This window comes from Echeneis naucrates, chromosome 6 (assembly GCF_900963305.1).
Source record: "Echeneis naucrates chromosome 6, fEcheNa1.1, whole genome shotgun sequence".
Classification (NCBI taxonomy): Eukaryota; Metazoa; Chordata; class Actinopteri; order Carangiformes; family Echeneidae; genus Echeneis; species Echeneis naucrates.
The window spans coordinates 17,694,792-17,712,829 of record NC_042516.1 but is presented as its reverse complement, the minus strand read 5'-3'; the positions used below and the strand labels follow the sequence as shown (position 1 = coordinate 17,712,829).

The 18,038-nt window shown below is 41.5% G+C and overlaps 1 protein-coding gene across 1 annotated transcript; it reads right to left on the bottom strand.

Moving 5' to 3' along the window:
* Position 1: 1 nt before the first annotated feature.
* Positions 2–17,007, bottom strand: bcl3 (BCL3 transcription coactivator). Its single transcript, XM_029503870.1, has 9 exons — positions 15,863–17,007; positions 15,245–15,365; positions 7,541–7,649; positions 2,930–3,131; positions 2,197–2,285; positions 2,010–2,087; positions 1,492–1,659; positions 952–1,051; positions 2–864 (listed from the first exon to the last, which is right to left on the bottom strand). The coding sequence occupies exons 1-9, from the start codon at positions 16,362–16,364 to the stop codon at positions 764–766; spliced, it is 1,470 nt and encodes a 489-aa protein (XP_029359730.1). The 5' UTR covers positions 16,365–17,007; the 3' UTR covers positions 2–763.
* Between the last annotated feature and the right edge of the window lie 1,031 nt (positions 17,008–18,038).

The window sequence follows — 18,038 nt, the reverse complement described above, 5'->3', positions numbered from 1 at the left end:
CTTTTTTTTTTTTTTTTTTTTTTTTCAGGGAGAGCCCGGCTGACCAATCACAGCGCTGCTTTCAAATTCACACAACGTCACTGAGAGAGACGGCGAAGAAACAGGGCGACACAATCAGTTAGACAACTTTTCTATTAAAAAATATCTACAACTTCTGTCAGAGAGAGAAACAACACACACACGTGTAAAAGCACATATGCACACAAACAGGTCCAAACAGGTCCAAAAGGTCAAGTTGTCAAGATGACAAAGGGAGCAGAGAGGAGGGCTTTTTTTGGTGATATTCTTGGCACTGTCAGAAGCTGGTGAGGAACATCTTTTGGCTTCGACGTGTGTATTTCTATTTTTTATAAATACGAGGAGAGATGACAAATGCAGGACCTTGAATCTTGAGTCTGGACTGTGCAGCGTGGAGTATGGAAAGTAACACTGTAAAGCTTTACAATAAGCAGACTCGCAAAGTCACAATAGTAGAGCTGATCACTGATATGTTTGCTCGCAGTCACAGAGGAAGAGCATGCTCAGTACAGCCTTCACATGAGCAGGCTTTTGTCCACGTATCAACACCCCAAGGAGGGATGTCCACAGTCCTTCAAGGTGAAATCCAAGAAAACAGGGTGAGTCTGAGTTTCACTGGCAGTGTAATAGCTGGTCAGTCTACCCACTGCTGGGATCTTTTCCTCTGGGTCTTTTTTGGATTCTTGAGTATTTTCCGTCGGCTCTGCAGAGGTAGTTACAAATTGCTCTGGGCAATAACTGTGGACTAGTACATTGAAAATGCAGGAGAATGGGAGGGGCCATGATGAGGGGTGTGCGGTGTGGTAGAAGGTGAACATCCACGACTCTGGCTGGGAGATGGAGACCCTGAAGGAGAGGCAGATGGCATTAACAAAAAATTGTGTTTTGACTTGCCAGACAACCTTGGGTGTGCGACAGTGTGCGCGTCCTCACCATTTTCTGTGGAGTTGCTCCTATGTGGCGAGACCAACACACTATGTTGTTCTTGAACTCTTATGTGCTTGGAGCCTCTGCCTCGCAATACATCTGCTATCTGGAAAATATCACCAGTCTGTTACAACTCTGTGTGCATGCACTACAGTGAGGATTCCAGTGATCTTGAGTGATTAAGCACCATCGGAGAGAAAAGCACTGTACCATTCAGGTTTGGCCTCTAGAGGGAAGGATACACACATTTACTTACCATCGTTGTTCTAACCATTTCTTCTTATCATTCTAAATACAACTGAGTCAAGTAGGTCTTGCATGTGTTTGCACATCTTGTTGGCATAATTAAAGTAACGAATGAGCAGTTTTTGTCATCATAAAGTTACAGTGAGTGGTTTGAAAGTGACTAATTTAGTAACCACATTCAAGTTCACTGCTTTAGACCACTATCTGAATCGTTGTAGAGTAGTATTTCACAACTGCAAAAAGGCTAAAGCAAACAACAGATTAAAATGTAATCTGAAAGCCCATTATCTCCTCACTCACTTTCTTGTTTTTGGCCACCATCACAGGGGTGTCGTTATGGTAGTTTTTTAGGCTGCTGTCGGCCCCGCTCTTCAGCAGGAGCCGCACTGTGTCCACCTGACCTCGACCACAGGCGCCATGCAGGGCTGTATTCCCACTGTATGACTGGTTGTTGACATCACAGCCATTCTGCGACAGAAAAACAGAAGAAGACAATTCGGATATGATTCATGTTAGAAGTCAGAGTAGACACAGTTAAGCACAGAAAGTGAAACAAAAGATAAAGCTATGGTGATAGTAACATGAAAAAGGGGCTGGAGGACGGAGAAAAGATAATTCTGTCCATTTACAACACATCTCTGTGATCTGACAAATAGCTAAACTATAGATATTCTTTGCTTGAATTATTTGAAGGGCTTATCTTAAGCTAGAAAAGAACGGGACACAACATAATTCAGCTAATTAGGTGGAAAGAGAAAACCAGCCTGACCAAAGGGAGCTGAGTCACAACTCTTTCTCTCCCCACACACACTCATTACCTCAATGAGGAAGTGGACCATGTCTGCGTTGTTGCTTTCCACCGCATGCATAAGAGGGCTCTGGCCACTTTTGATGTCCTGATTTAAAAAAAAAAAAAAAAAAGATGAGAAAGTGACACAGAAATGGTAAATGTAGCATTTTCAGTGTCATGAAACCTAGTCAGTGCTGACTCAGTGTGGCACAAACCATTGCATTGATGTCAGCTCCAGCCTCAAGCAGCATTCTGGCTAAATCTTTATGGCCCCGTAACACAGCCAGATGTAGTGGGCTCAACCCTGACAACAGAGATAAAGAAAGAGCTTAGGCTCATTTAGAGAAAATACTGATGTTCAGGAAATATGCAAGATAAAGAGCAGAAGCAGTTTTGGAAAGACATGAGTGACATGGAAAGAAACTGGCGTAATTCACTGTATTCAATGTGATCTGATCACATACAAACTCATCTCTACTTAAAAAAATAGACATTGTAAAAGGTTTTGATTTTCACAACAAAAAAAGCTTTCATACACGTGTGAAATAGACAGACAACAGTATGCTGACACCAGTCCAGAGAGGAAGGAAATGTCCTATTCTCTTCCCACCCACACACCCAAAACAACCAAGCCCTACCTGAACATGCGTGCCCTTTTCTCACATCCTTCACAGCAAACTAATATGCAAGGAAACTAATATATTTGTCTCTATGGTGGGCTCTGGTTATTTTGTTGATCTTTGATAATTCCTTTTGCCAAGTGATGATGAAGGCCAAAATATAGGTTGTTAGTGCCTTTTAATTAATTTTATGATTTACTCCTTATTTGTTAATGGCTTTGTAAAGATGAAATGAAGACGAAATTAATCAAGACCCAGGAGCCAGTTTTGATCTGTCAAAAAACATATTCGATTAATCAAGGAACTATTTCAGTAAACTACAACTTACCTTCATAGTTTCTACTCTCCAAGCATGTGGGAGGTATGGGCTGAGAGAGCAGGGCAGCTAGACAGTCTCGCTGGTTGTATTCACAGCAGAGGTGAAGTGCTGTTTGGCCATTGCGGTCCAAGGCAGCAGGGTCAGCTCCTGCATTCAGCAAAACTTCCACCATGTTCATCTGCTGGGTTATCACTGCCAGGTGGAGAGGCGTCTGAAGGAGAGAGGTTTAAGGAGGGACAGTTTAGACAAACCAGTGTAATTGGGTACATAACCACAAAAGGCAATTTTCAGCCTCTCAAAATGGTTTTAATTTTTCACAATGTAATGCAAGACAGTATTGTATGTAGTTGTATTCAGAGAGCATGGTGAGTAGTGAATAAGATTCACACTTGAAACTATTATCAGAAGGAATTATTCTCCTCTCTAACAAGCTGCAATAAAAATATTCTGGGACTGTATAGATGCCATTATTTCAAAACAAGGGACTGAGTATCGCTGTTGTCAGTAAAAGCTTTCGTAGTGGAAATTCCAGATCCTCATTGCGAAAGGCAATCATTTTTTGTTAATGACCTGAAAAGCATATCTCCACCTCTGACTCTTAGGGAAATGCATTTACTCGTTTCATGGTGGCTAGTTTAATGAGAAGAGTGACCAATTCATATTTATATAGTCCATATGAACCCAGAGCCCTGAGACAGCTAGTTAAGCTGAGAATAAAGACTGTAAAACAGGCCACAGCTAACCTGATTCTGTTCAATGGTAACAAATCTGCCTCCAAGCACTTCTACAGTCTCAGTACGACTCAGTATCTGTCAAATATCACATTTCCACTGTGAGAATATTACATTTCTATAAGGAACACTCCCATAAGCATATTAAATGAGACCAAATTCTTGTAAATGAGGAAGAGTGTTATTATTTATAGTAAAGGCCACATTTCAAAACTAACCTGTTCTACAGGGTAAAGGTCAGGGACACAATAAAACAGTTCTTGTTAGTCCTGCCAACGCCTAAAGTAAACAAACAAGAAACCATGATCTTCTAATGTCATTACCTCTCAAAAGAAGATCATGACGTATAGGCATATGTGTTTTTTTCACATTCCTACTTTTATGTAGGCATGCACGTGCATGCATATTCATACAGAATTTATAGCTGAAGGACAAACAGTCAGCAGTGACACACAGTTCACTAGGCTGATGCAGTGCTGAATTAGACCACTTGAGCAACCTAGGATATTCCTATGGGTGAGGTCAGCATGTACCGTCCTGTTGATAATTATTTCATCTCTGGTCAGGGAAGGCACTGACAGTCTAACGCATGAGTTTAATCATAAGGGGAAGTCTTTTAACCAGGACTTTTTAGCTGGTATTCAAATTACACGAAATAAACAGTAATCAGGAACATAGTGCTGTTCCAAGTTTCACTTTTGCTGTATTACTACTTTATTGTGTGACTGCGTGTGTCAGTGTGTATCTGCCTGTGCACAAAATGTGGGTATGTTCCAGTAAAGGCTATAAAAAAATGGTCCAGCTGTGGGAGAGCATCTTTGTGGAATTCCTTCAGTGGGTCAATGCCAGTGTTCCTCCCTTCAGCTCCTGTTTCCTTGAATCCTATGAGTCACTAAAGCCCCCCCGCCCCCCCACGCACACACACCCAGAGCATCACATTCTAATGTGAAAGCCACATATGTATGTATATTCACTGTCAATCCACCTCGATGACAAGTGGCCAATAATACTTTTTCTTCTTCACATTACACTGTTGAAACTTCTCCAGAGCTATTTCCAGAGCTCCTTATATGTCCTTATATGGCTTTAAAAATAAACTTCTTAGAGCTAGTAGAGTCTAGCCGTAGATTCCAGTAAAGGACTTCAAAAATGACTAAAACAAAAAGTCAGCAAAGATAAGAGGAAGGGAGGGAAGGGAGGGAAGGGAGGGAAAAGAGTGTAGTGGGTAGGAATGAGGAAGAAACGGAAGAGGCAGAAGGGACTACAGGGGAAGACAGGATAACAAGGGAAAATCCCTTCTCTCTCCCTTGTGTCTGTCCTCACACACTCACATTCCTGCAAAATGAGTGGATCAACATGAATGAGGTGAAAAGATGAGAAGAGAAAAGAAGTGGTTTCTGGGCATGAACAGCTCCAGGCTTGAGGTGGTGACGAACAAAAAGAAACACAGAAGGCAAAAAGAAGGAGACAATTCATCTCCAGGGAAGAATGAGAGGGAAAGAAAGTCATGTTACACAAATAAACTTCATGCACTCTTACGTCAGTGATGTTGACAGTTCCACTGATAGCATCAGTCAGTTGATCAGTAATGGTAAGAAACCCTGTTCCTTTTTAGATACAGTGACAGAAATGAAAAAAGAGACAGGAGTGAGCAAGCAAGACCGATAGGCAGAGAGAGAGAGAGAGAAGGGAAAGTCCCTATAAACTACCCTCTGAACCTCAGTGCAGGTTGAGAAACAGCAGGGGAGGGAGGTTGGAGGGGGGTTGATCATGTGACTTCTCGGAACAAGTACACTAAAACACACACAGACGTCATGCACTCATGCAGCACAGTCACGCAGAAAGAAAAACAAATAAATAAAATGGCATGACGCCAGCATGCACATTAGCAAACAAAAATTTTTGATACATTTACATAACTCTCAACAACAACGTTTTCAGCAGAACAGAAAATGACAGAATTGCCTCTAAAGAATAAATTTCAGGTTGGTTACAGATCATGCTCATACTGCATTGTGGCATACTTTAATCTAAAGCACATGATCATCAGCACATGTTTCGGTGTGGGTGGCCCCAGGGGAGTCAGTCCCCAAGTCCCACGAGTGTCACTGCCACGCACATAACCATCAGCTGTAGCAAGCACATCAAAAAGTACTATAGATATGTCTGTGTAGCTATACTGATAGTATGACCAGTGTGGGAGTATCAAATAGCTCTCTCCATCATCATAGTAGTAGAGTGAACAGATGTAGTATCACAGTGTACACTATTGTTTAGTTACAGTATTGATAGTAACACTCAGTCAAAAAGTTCTATCTGCAAACCACAGAAACTCAGGATTTGTCATCAATATTGGAAAAACTATACTTTATTTTGATCTTGCGTTTTGGGAAGTGGGTCAGTGCCAGACAATGTGCCCTGCCTGGTAAGCTTTACGCTTAGAAGGACAAAAGTTCCCTGGCCTCATTTGATAAATGTTGTATTCAGTCAAAACCACAGTAATCTGGTATGCAAATGACTGTGATAGGACTTGTGACTGAAAAGCTCCTTTTTTGGGTAAAACTGCCACTATACATACAGATGCATGAATACATACACAAACATATACACACACACACACACACACACACACATATATATATAAACAGAGCTGCATACATATACACAGAAAATATCAGAGTTCGTGCGTTTGTGTGTGTGTGTGTTTGCTTGCTAATGTGTGTGTGTATTTTCATACACAGTGCAGACACAGGATATCACAAAACCTTCAAGCCTTATGTGATGAGGAAAGACAACAGCCGATGATAACACCAGCATTATTTCTGGTAAGTGGGCCTATGGTGTCTGTGTGGTGTGAAACCCCAGCCCTGAGAACTAAAGGCTTACACGACTCAGGTGGTTTCTCTGTTGAACAGAGAAAGTTGACAGACTATAAGGGAGGAGGTGGAAACAAAGTTTGGAGGGTGGGGGGGGATGAAACTGCTTGTGCAAGGTCAGTGTTTGGGACAGTCCAGAATTGGGAAACACTGAAGCCAATTCTTTGTACACATTACACTCAACTGAATCCATTTAGGTTGAGGTTGCCACATCGGAAGACTAAGTAAATATTTATAGGGTCTATTTGCTTATCAATATTTTCATAGAAAGCCAATGTTGCCCAAGACAAAAAACATTAGTCAGACGGACATGCTAATTATAAGACAGAATACTAGTTATTTTGTGTAATTTTCCAGTCTGAACACGTGTTTTTAGTTCAGACCAAGGCATGAGGTATGAGTCCAGGGTTTATGGGATTTTACTGGACTGACAATTCTCTTTAATCATCTTGACCTTCTCTACTGAGTTTCACAACATGATAAACTCTACATGCAAACAAAAAAATTCCATCCTACTATTAAACTTGTACTACAAAACCATTGTACACTGTGACAGAGGACACTGGAAATCACACATAGTCCTTCCCAGCATATGCATGGCTTGGACTTATGGCAAATACAGTCGGAGAAACCTGGAAGGGTGAATTCCATTTGCATAACTTTAAGACACCACGACTGTAACAGCGTGTTATAATACAGTGATAGGCAAGGAGGAAACCAAGGTACTTCCTCTTTCATTCTTTTCCATGTTGCTGTTATCAAAAGGGTAGGGCAGGGGAATGTGTTTTACATGATGTGGCTATCAGTGCAGAATTTCCCAGTTGCTTTTCTATTATATATACATTTTTTATCACATGAAAAACTGAGATTTGTTATTACTAGAAAAGAGACAGCAAGACAAACAATTTACATCATTCACATTATGAATTAGTATGTTTTAAGGCTATAATAGCACATGTGGGTGCATGCAAGCTTTTATCGACAAAAATAAAACAAAAGTGCATCTGTTTCACCTGACGGAGGTTGTTGTAGATATCAACGCCTCTGTGTGCCCACCGCAGAAGCTGAATCAGTGTGCAGACAGCAGCCAGCTCCTTCTGCACCACAGCTATATGTAGAGCTCTGTAATGAACACAAAAGAAAGCACGCAAGAAAATAAAAAGATCAAATAATCAAGGCACTTCACATAGAGCAAAAAGTCTTTAGAGAATTTTTTGTAGAGGCCTGAAAAATCACTCTATGAGCAAGTACTAGGCAACAACGGCAACACAAAACTTCCTTTAAGAGGCAGAAGCCTGAGGTAGAACCAGACTAAGGGTGGGCGGCTTCCACCTCAACCAGTTGGGTTGAGAGATAGAGCGAGGTGGTGGTGGTGAGGGGAGGAAGGTTGGTAAAAATAAACTGCAAGCAAAAATATATAGAGGGGGATAATGCGTAGTACCACTAAATGTACATTGGTCAATATTATCAGCAAGTGAAACTTGTGTTGCCTCACAACAAAAAGGTTTGCAGGTTCGGTTCCCAGACCTGGGGTCTTTCTGTGTGGAGTTTGTGTTCTCCCCGTGTCTGTGTGGGTTTCCTCTGGATACTCCAGTTTCCTCCCGCTGTCCAAAGACATCATGTTTGGGTTAACTGGTGACTCTAAGTTGTCCGTAGGTCTGAATTCGAGTGTGAGTGGTTGTTGGTCTCTGTCTGTCCCTGTGTGTTGGCCCTGTGATGGACTGGTGACCTGTCCACGGGATTCTCCGCCCTCACCCAATGTGATCTGAGATTGGCTCCAGCACCCCCCGAAACCCAGAAACGGATAAGCGATAGAAGATGGATAAATTAAAATTTTGTTTTTAACAGAGGAAGTGATAATGGAAATTATTAATACTGTTTAATGATAATTAATGGTAGCTCCTGCAACAGTAGGTGAGCAGAGATGATTCACTACCTGTAGGATGAGGACCAGAACAGAGAGGACGGGAGGGAAAATCACAGACTATGGGAAGGAAACAAAGCTTGTAGCATGTAATAGTGTGATACACGTGTATGGAGGAGAGAGAAAAGAAAGAGGTGTTCAGTGCATTCCCCAGCCGTCTAGACCCGTAGCAGCATAAAAAGAAAGTAATTCAGCTATAACATTCAACTGTAGGCTACTAGTGAAAGATGGATGTCCTACAGTTTTGTTTTATGTGGGGACAAAGGACATGTCCTGGTAAAAAATGTGTGGACATACCAGTAATGTCATCCAAAGCGATTAAATGATCAGATAATGCTTGTGTAAGGTGCTTAGAGTACAATTACTTTAGTTTTGTCTGGGTTCAGAAGTAAAAAGTTGCATATCATCCAGGCCTTTATTTCTTTTAAGACATGCCTCAAGCCTGGCAAGCTGATTGGCTTAATTCAGCTTCATTAATAAGTGCAGCTCAGTATCATCTGCATAACAATGAAAATTGATGCAGCGCTCCCTAATAATATTGCCTGAAGGAAGCATATATCGAGAAAAGGATTGGTCCAAGTACAAAACCATGTGGAACTCGTGATTTACTACAGTCTGTGAGGAAGAGCCATTGTTAACATGAACAAACTGATATCTATGTGACAAATATGATTTAAACCAGTTTAGTGAGGCTCATTTCATCCCAATTTCATGTTCCATTCTTTGTAATGAAATATTATGGTCAATGGCGTCAAAGCAGTACTAAGATCTAACGTGACCAGTATGGAGGCCTATTCGTTAGAATGCTATTACTGATAATAGAGATTTCAAAAGGAATTTAAAAGTGGTACAGGCTTAACTGGCATGGTGATACACTGGATAAAGTTTTGCTGGAATCAGAATGCCAATTTGTTTACTCAGAACATTTGCAAAGTCAGATCGGTCCATGACTTGATATTTAATAACAAATCAGACCTTCATATGTCATTGATAATGTGTCTCACATATTGCAGTGCAGTAATGTACACAATAACATGGCAATTTCGTGTCTGCACTATTTCGTGATGCAATCATGAGGATGTGTTGCGTGACTGATAACAGTCTAAGTTTTTGTTAAAAAGTTACTCCCATCCCTGCATGTTAGCAACAAAGTCGGCCATAATTTCAGCTTATAGTGATAACTGGACACTTTGTTAAAATGTCTCATGCCGATTGTACAGAAAACGGACCATAAAATGTTTCCGTTAAATTTGAGGACAAGCCAGCAGTTAATTTAGCCGAGCCAAAACACTGCTTATAGCCCATCTTGTTATAAAGGTGATAAAAGCAATCCTCAATCAAAGTCCTTCAAATTTCAAGTTGTATCTCGTTGGTGAACAGCAGGTTTGTGGTTTAAAAGACATGAAACAAAGCAGGGACCTCTGGAAGCTTGAACTATCAGCTTATATGTTTTTCACACAGATTGAACAATCACGATGCAACTTTTCTTACCATGGACAGACCCAGTTTGGATTTCTCCTGGATTTAAGTCCCAGTGCTGCAATCAGCCGACTACTTTAGTTGACTGAAGCCAAGTCGTTACAAATAATTTGGGATGGGAAAAAAAGAATTTCAGTGCCATAAAATTTGACCGGTAAAAGATTTCAGTTGTGATCTGTAAGAGATTTGTAATCAGATAAGCAGCTTCCACTTGATTACTTTATCTGAACACTCGTACCAATGAGCTCTACAGATGTCAGGCATGACTCATAGTATTCTTATCACACCCTTATCGAGACTAAAGGGGAAAGCACTATCTGTGGTCTCTGCATGAAGCGAAAGAACAAACACAGACCAAACTTTAGGACAGGGAAGAGCAGGAAACCGAGGACAGCATGCTGCAGAAAACAGATTTCACATTTTTTTATACTGTCAGAAGAAGCAGCTTCCAGTAAGAGCCAGACTGGTTTTATGTCACTTCCTGTTGTCAGCAACAATGTTAGCACTTTTTTTCCCTCAATATTAATCTGCATGCTGTGAAATCTAACCATTAAGCTGTATGGTTTTTGACTGGGGCTTTTTGTAGGGTCACTGAATCAAGCTCATCCAATGGATAAGTCAGAATCAGAAATACAGTATAATTGTGCAACAGGAAATAGGGACGCTTCTTTAGAATAAGTTAAAAGTACCGTTGCACTGAATTTGAGGTCAAAAAGTTCTCACAGTGACAAAAGCACTTGCAGCACTTCCTCTTAGTTCTGTGTCCCACTAACAAGGATCATTAATAATGGCAGTTTCGTGGTAACAAAATGTAGTGCTAAGGTACACATCTGCACACAACAACTATACTTTCCTGCAAAATTTCATCAAAATCACTGTGAAAAGTCCTCTCTGTATTTATCCATCCAGGTTTCTATCTAACTACCTCATTACAGCGCTACAGCACCACATTACTCCAACAATCTCTTCAAACCACATGAGAGCAGTTTATATAGCCTTTTCATTCCTTGTAGAGACACTCAAATTCTTTGACAACTCGAAGAAGGCATGTATGAACAGAATAATACTTGCGGCCTATTAATCTGAAGGATAAGCAAGTGCCAACACTGCTGATAGTTGCAGAAAAAAACAGTCATGCCCCCATTGTGTTTGTGTATATAATTAAGAAGTTACAATAACTGCTACAAAAAAAAAAAACAATGTAAAATTTCACATTTTCTGTGTGCATGTGTATATACATGCATGAACAAGCATAAAGATTAATTACCAGGTGTGAGTAAAGACTTCAAAGTTGTAATAGCAAGACAAGGATGAAACTGCAACTACAAAAACAATCAGCTGATTTGTTCCTTACATCAGAACAAAAAGCAGAACTTTGTATATTTTAACAGGAGTCAGAGCAGCAGTTCTTTCCTCAGTTGGTCCCTGTTCCTGTAAATGAGCTCATCACATTCATCACAAATCTGTATATAAAAAAAAGGTCTCATGGTATGGTTATATTTACTGTACATGCTATCAGCTATTCATCTTTGGCTTTAACCCAAACTGTATTAAGTATAGTTAGAGGTAGTTCAGATATGACAACAACATTTGACATCATTAGCTCTGAAGGGCGAACGATTCCCAGATGAATGCAAAAAAAAAAAAAAAAAAAACCCTGATGAATGCAAAGCAAAATGCAAGAAAGAGTCAGAAAGTATTCAAGTAATTGCAATCAATAGTTTGCTTCAAGGAGCCCTGAGGTTCTTTCTCTCTTGTGTGCTTTCTTCTATCTGCATCCATCTCTCTTTTTCTCCTAAGATGAAACTGTACTGTCTCTAGTTCCTGGAAGTGGGGCAGACCACAGCCCCAGATAACCCCAGGCACAGTGGCACTGACGCAGGTAGGAGTCCCGAGCTCACTCACTCTCCATGTAATTGTGTGTTTTTGTGTGAGAGAAAAAGAAGAGTGCAAAAAAAAAAAGAGAGAGAGAAGGCTGACACTGAAGGCAGTGCAAGCGGTATCCTGTTTGGTATGGAGGGTGAGAGCACAGCTAAACTGAATAATCAAACTGAAGCCAAACATATTCATTGGTCTGAGGACCAGCTGAGCAACAGGGATGATGTGTCTGTACGTGTGGATAGTAAACAAAAGACAAGTGATGAGGTGCTGCACTCCGGTTATCAAGAAATGTCAGCTACAGTGCGTATGTATTCGAATGAGTTTATCCTTAAAAAAAAAAAAAATACTCAGCTGTGAGAACCCACCACCGTGCATTTTACAGTAATACACTCAGTTTTAACCTTGAGTCAGACAGAGAGTTGATGAGTGAGTGCGACTGAAGCCCTTTAGGCTCTCATATGAAAGCAGCTATTTGAGCAGTAGATTGGTCTTTACGAACATTCATCTGCATAAATGTTACACCAGAGGACAAATCCTAATAAACTTCATCGCTTCAATTTCAGCAACAGCAGGTTGAAATGACACTTAACCTGGGAAATACCTTAGAATGTCAGTGGATTTATGCCAACATCTGTGAAGACATCCATGGTTACAGATAAACCTGCCTAATCTTGATAATCCTTTTTTCTCTCTTTCTCTGCCTTTCACTCTCTCTAGTGCCACCAAGTGAGAGATATTTATTGTATGACTTAAAAAGCGTATGTATGGGACAACCTTCCTCACTTATTGATTGGAATCACTGAGACTGTGCGTTGGGTTTAGTAGCAAAAGGTTGCTGCTGAGGATTGCATGGTTGGCGTTACTCACAAAAACGAATTTTGCATTTTAGCATATTTGCTAGCACGTTGCTGAGCTGTTGTAAACATGCTCGTCCAAAACCCCACAATGTTTTGAATACAGCCACATAGAAATGCAAGCATGGCTAGGAGGAAATTGGGCTGGGCTTTTTCCTTTCAAAAAAACAAATTTTTACATTTATGTCAATCACGGGCTGAAACAAAATGTGCATGAATAGCAGATTATTAGGTCTTCATGCCAGCGTAACCAGCGATAGTTTCAAAAATATCTTTTCAACTTTGCAAATAATTAGAACAATACACAGGTTGAAAGTTGACTGACTGGAAGCATCTGGGGAATTTGTTTGTAGGAACTGTGAGAAAATAAACACATCACATTATACATACAGAAAGCTGCTATGGCACTGCAACACATAACACAGAAACGTAGAGAGAGAGAGAGAGAGAGAGAGAGAGAGAGAGAGAGAGAGATGGAGCTGATAGAGAGAAAGCGGTAAATGAGGAAGTGAGGTGCGGATGTTTGGGTTTTTTGAGCCCATTCATCTAAAAACACAGAGAAGAAAAGAGGCAGAGAAAGACACCTGAGAAAAACCTCAAACCTTAGCAGTCACTGGTTTTCCCGAAACTAAAGGGGCTCAGAGGCGTTGAGAACAGAGGATGAGCATCTCTTTGACGTAAGAGCAATTATGCCTGCGTGCATTTTATGCATGCACACACACACACACACTCTTGTAGTGTGAAAAGGGACGGGGGGCTGAGAATGTTTCTGCAGAATTCACACAAAGTTACAAACTGCCTCTGAGCAAAAAGAAGATACTACACCAGCAAGGACTCTGCTTTTATACAAAGTGTGTAGATTTTGAGAAAAGTCTCTCCACTGCAGCTTTGTTGTATTAAGTGTCAGCAATTAAGATAGTGTTCATATCAACTTTTGATTTTGTTTTTGTGTCTGCCTTGCACCTTTGGATTACATTCTTGTAGGTTGCTCTTAACAATGTATTATAATGACACGTGGGAAATAAAGTCAAGTTGGCTGCGGTGTTACAGAGGTCACGAAGTGTGCATACCTTTGCACGTCTATAAATTGCATACATCCTATTTCCCGGGCCTGTGCCTGTTAATAACAGACGTTGTATTGCACTTAGTATCTGATGTAAATACAGTACAAGAACTGAAGCAGTTGTGATATGTCACATGACTTAAGGCTCTGCAAAATATGGTCAGCATAAGTTTCCGTCTGATGGATGCAAATGATGCCGATATTATTTTAAACCACAACGTAAAAGTGCCGTTCAATTCTTGGACATTCTCTGTTTTCAATCACATGAGTCCCTTGGATGTGCGTGTGGGTGTGTGTGTTCTTGAATCAGTTTGTCATTTCAGTTGGCGTGTGGGTGGATGGTAACTCTTTAGACAAAGTAAAGTAGCCATGCGTTAAAGTTTAATATTTGCATTCATGTGATGTAAAAAAACCTCTCCAGCGTCCTGACCACAGTACTCTCATTCCAGACTCTTACCGTACACCCTGAGAGACTCGGCCAAAAATTAAGTGTTGTTCAACAGGCATGCAAATGAAATCATTTCTCCATAGTCAGTTGCTGAATCATTCCTGATGTACTGAACCAGTTTTGCCATTTAGGAAGTGAAACAAAGGTTAAGAATCTACTCTAACATGAAGATGGGTCACTGACTGTACCTGCTCAATACACAACACAAGGTGATTCACAAAGGAACTGAGATGATATTGCAGACATCTTGTAAACCACAACAAGGCTGTGCATCGCACCCTTCACCTGTTGTTTGAGTCCACATAGTCACTCTCTTGTATTTGCTTGTTAATTATGTGACCACTGCGTTTTCACTGTTTATGACAACAACATTAAGTTTCCTTTCTTGATAAAGCACTTTAAGTTGTGCAAGCGTCAAGCTGGCAGACAAACAGACACAATTATACAAACTTCATTGGGTAGTTTACATAATGTTTAACTGATCTAATCATACGGTGCTGATATTCAGTGTCACATGCCACCTTAAAGTTATACTTTCTTCACAGAATTAGATTTTTGTTAAAAATGTGGCTCTAATTCTTGTTTTCATTCAGGAATTCACCACTCACAAGTTAGAAATGCCTTCCATATTAAACTTGAACTATTACGGACTTATCACTGTCACACAAGTGAGACGGACTATCACAAGTTCAAACTCCTGGCCTGTACATTGGGAAATGCAAATGAGTTGTCTTCTGTGACACTGAATCCTCTCAGTCTGCTGGAAATCTCATGAATATTCATGACAGGGGTGAGATGTCAGAGCTGCGATTGTGCCAAGTTTCAACTGCCAGCTCTGTCGTCTGACTAAAATCTGATTATTATGAAAATGTGTATGAGGTAAATGAATCACAGTAATCTTTTAAGTGTATTGTAAGCATACATTATTTGGGTATGTGATGGATGGCTGGGTCGATGATTGATTGAATGAATGAATGAATGAATGGATGGATGGATGGATGGATGGATGAGGTAATCACGGCCAATACATAAAGAAAGCGACAGGCAGAATAAAAAATATGAACATACGTGTCTCCATCTTCATCCTGATGTGTAGCCTGAGCGATACCAGCCCGCAGGTTATTGGTTTGGTGAGCAAAATGATGGCTCGGCTCGGGGAGAGGAGCCACACAGTACACAGGATAATGACCTGCACATGGATGATTCAGAAAGGGAGGTTGAAAGACAAAGAAAGATTTGAAAATTGAGGAAATACAGATTGAAAAAGCACAAAGCGAAACCATAGCAACAAACACAAAACGAAAAAGATGACCAACAACCGTGTGTGCAGCCCTGTGTGGAAGCAGAGAGTTCAGTTATGAGTTGCAGGAGACTTAAGTGTAGAGGATTATTGCTGACTGGGCAGTTTCTCGTTGATTCAGCTGTAGCTGCTGCACCAACTGAGAGTCTGTTCTTTCAGTTGTCACACAGCTATTGTGTGTGAAATCTAATTTCTCACTCTGTCATGCTATTATAAAGAATCTGAATTCATACACACACACAGACAGACTGTACATTAATCTCACAAATAAAGTTTCTTAGATGAACAGGGAAGCAAATCTCTACTGTGACTGTGACTCTCTGCAGCAACATTATAATGTCTTTTTAAACACTAAGTCTGAGAGAATAAACGTTGAACATGCTCACTGTAATGAAGGAAAGGATGCATTGGACATCTTTCCGGACTCTGCTGTGTCTCTTCTATCCGCCTGGGAGTCACCGGTGCGACGCCAACTCTGTGCCCCTCCGCGGTCCTTTGCTCCCGGGGAGTCCAGTCCGTGTTATCCGCAGAGGAGAGCCGATCTCCGCTGTGAGGTGGAGCAGGCTGCGCCTGGGTCTCCGGCTGCGGCTCCGGCACCGCGAGAATCCGGCGTTTTCTAAAAGGAAGGGAGATGGAGGAGTTGTCCGCGCACCGCTTCCGAGGACCGCCGGCCCCGGAGTCCGACGCGCTCGTCTCTGCGGGACGGAAGCCGCCGGTCGTCCCGATGGACGCGGGGGGTTCAGGAGAGCGTCCCTGCCGGAGCGTCTCCAGCCCGCAGTCCGGACTCCGGGAGCCGGCGCTCCCCCGCCTCCTGTTCGTGGTGCGCAGATCCAGCGGCGCTGTGGCGACCGATTGGTGGTCACCGTTCATAGTCATGATCCCCGGCATCAACTGGTGGCGAGGAGCTCTGGATCTGAAGAAGTCTCAGGTGTGTGTGTGTGTGTGGAGAGAGAGAGAGAGAGAGAGAGAGAGAGAGAGAGACAGAGAGAGAGAGAGAGAGAGAGAGAGAGAGGACAGCTTCTCGCTCGGTGACACTTTTGGGATCAGTCCATGAAATCTTTGCAAAAATTCCCTAAACGAAACAGGCAGCGATCAAATCATCGCCGTGTGTCACCGCTGTGTTTTCGATGAGCGCTCAGATTCACCGAGATTCATCTTCAAATAAAAACTAATGGAGATCTGCGGTGTGTCCCGAAGCAGGTACTGAGCTCCACAGTCCCCACCGAAACGAAAACAATCAGGTCTGAGAGGGGCATGGAAAGAGAAAGCACCACGTTGGCTTCGACATCATTTGTGCATTTCCTACACTTCTGACATCTGTCTGTTTTGCATGCAGGTTCAAAACACGTTTGCTGAATTTCTCAAGAACTTCAGGGAGGAAAGACGGATCGATGCTTTTCACGTCTCATGTGTTTTTGAGCACAAGACGTGCAGACTGCAGGTTAGAAAAGTCTCAATGTGGGTCACCGACTGAAGATGCTACTGTGACCGTGTTTGAACAGCTTCCAGCCCCGGTTATTTTTTGCACATTCACCGCCGTCAAGTGCATTTTTCTTTTCGTTACTGTGCAACAGTCTGATTTAAAGCAAAGACACTAGAGCTGGAGACCTGTGGGTGTCATGATGTGACTGAGGCTTCAGACGGGCTGCATGCTGTATGAAAATGCCCCTCAGTGTGTGGAAATAAAGTTCCCTTCAGTGAGTTGCTAAAGTTTGGACATGAGTGGTAAAGTGTGTCCACACTTTTGACTGGCAGTGTAAGTAGTTTAAAGTATTATTAGCGCCAGATCAGGGTTAAAATAAATAAATAAATAAATAAAAAATGAACAGGGTAGCACAAACCAAAACACCAAAAGCCAAACTTCCTTTCTGAGCCTGTCTGAACCCTGTTAATGATGTCATGGAACAGTTTTTTATATTATTTTGATCATATATTTTGGTGCTTCATATCAGCAGAAAACACAGAGAAAACAGCCGCTTTTCTTCTGATCACATTACAATACAGACCGGCTGCAAATAGCAGCTTTCTGGTAATAACATGCTGGAGTCATGAACTCAAAATGCTTTTTTTTTTTTTTTTTTTTTAAATCTCTCATACACTAAATAAACAATGCGAGGAAAAACACGTTGGATTTGGAAGATTTGGAAGTTGCAGTGGATCAGATGCAACGTGGCGGTGGGATCATTCATGTATCAGTTCACCTGTTTTCTCAGGTCGATGACATTTGGACCTGAACTTGCCAACTTATCAACGGAGGAATAAGGAAAACAAACAAGTAATTCAGAGAGAGGATCCAAACCGACTGACCAATCAGTTAGTGCCATGTTGCTGCCATGCTGTGTGGCCCTGTTTAATCATCACACCCAGAAAAGATTAAATAAATGTGTCTACACAGACACGCACTGACAAATACAGAGTCACAAATCACATCTCACCTCCTTGTCTACAGTTTAACCTTATCCTTTCCACCCTCAGACCAGTTTCTTCTTACCAGGGTCAATTTGGGACTTTCCTCTTTCCACTGAATATGGGGTGGGCAACGGAAAGCAAAGCTTGGCGTCT

Coding starts and splice junctions, on each gene's coding strand:
- bcl3 (XM_029503870.1), bottom strand. CDS start 16,364: ATGCCGGGGATCATGACTATGAACGGTGACCACCAATCGGTCGCCACA. Junction 15,366..15,862: donor GCATCCTTTCCTTCATTACA/GTGAGCATGTTC, acceptor ATCCATGTGCAG/GTCATTATCCTGTGTACTGT. Junction 2,088..2,196: donor GAGCTGACATCAATGCAATG/GTTTGTGCCACA, acceptor TTTTTAAATCAG/GACATCAAAAGTGGCCAGAG.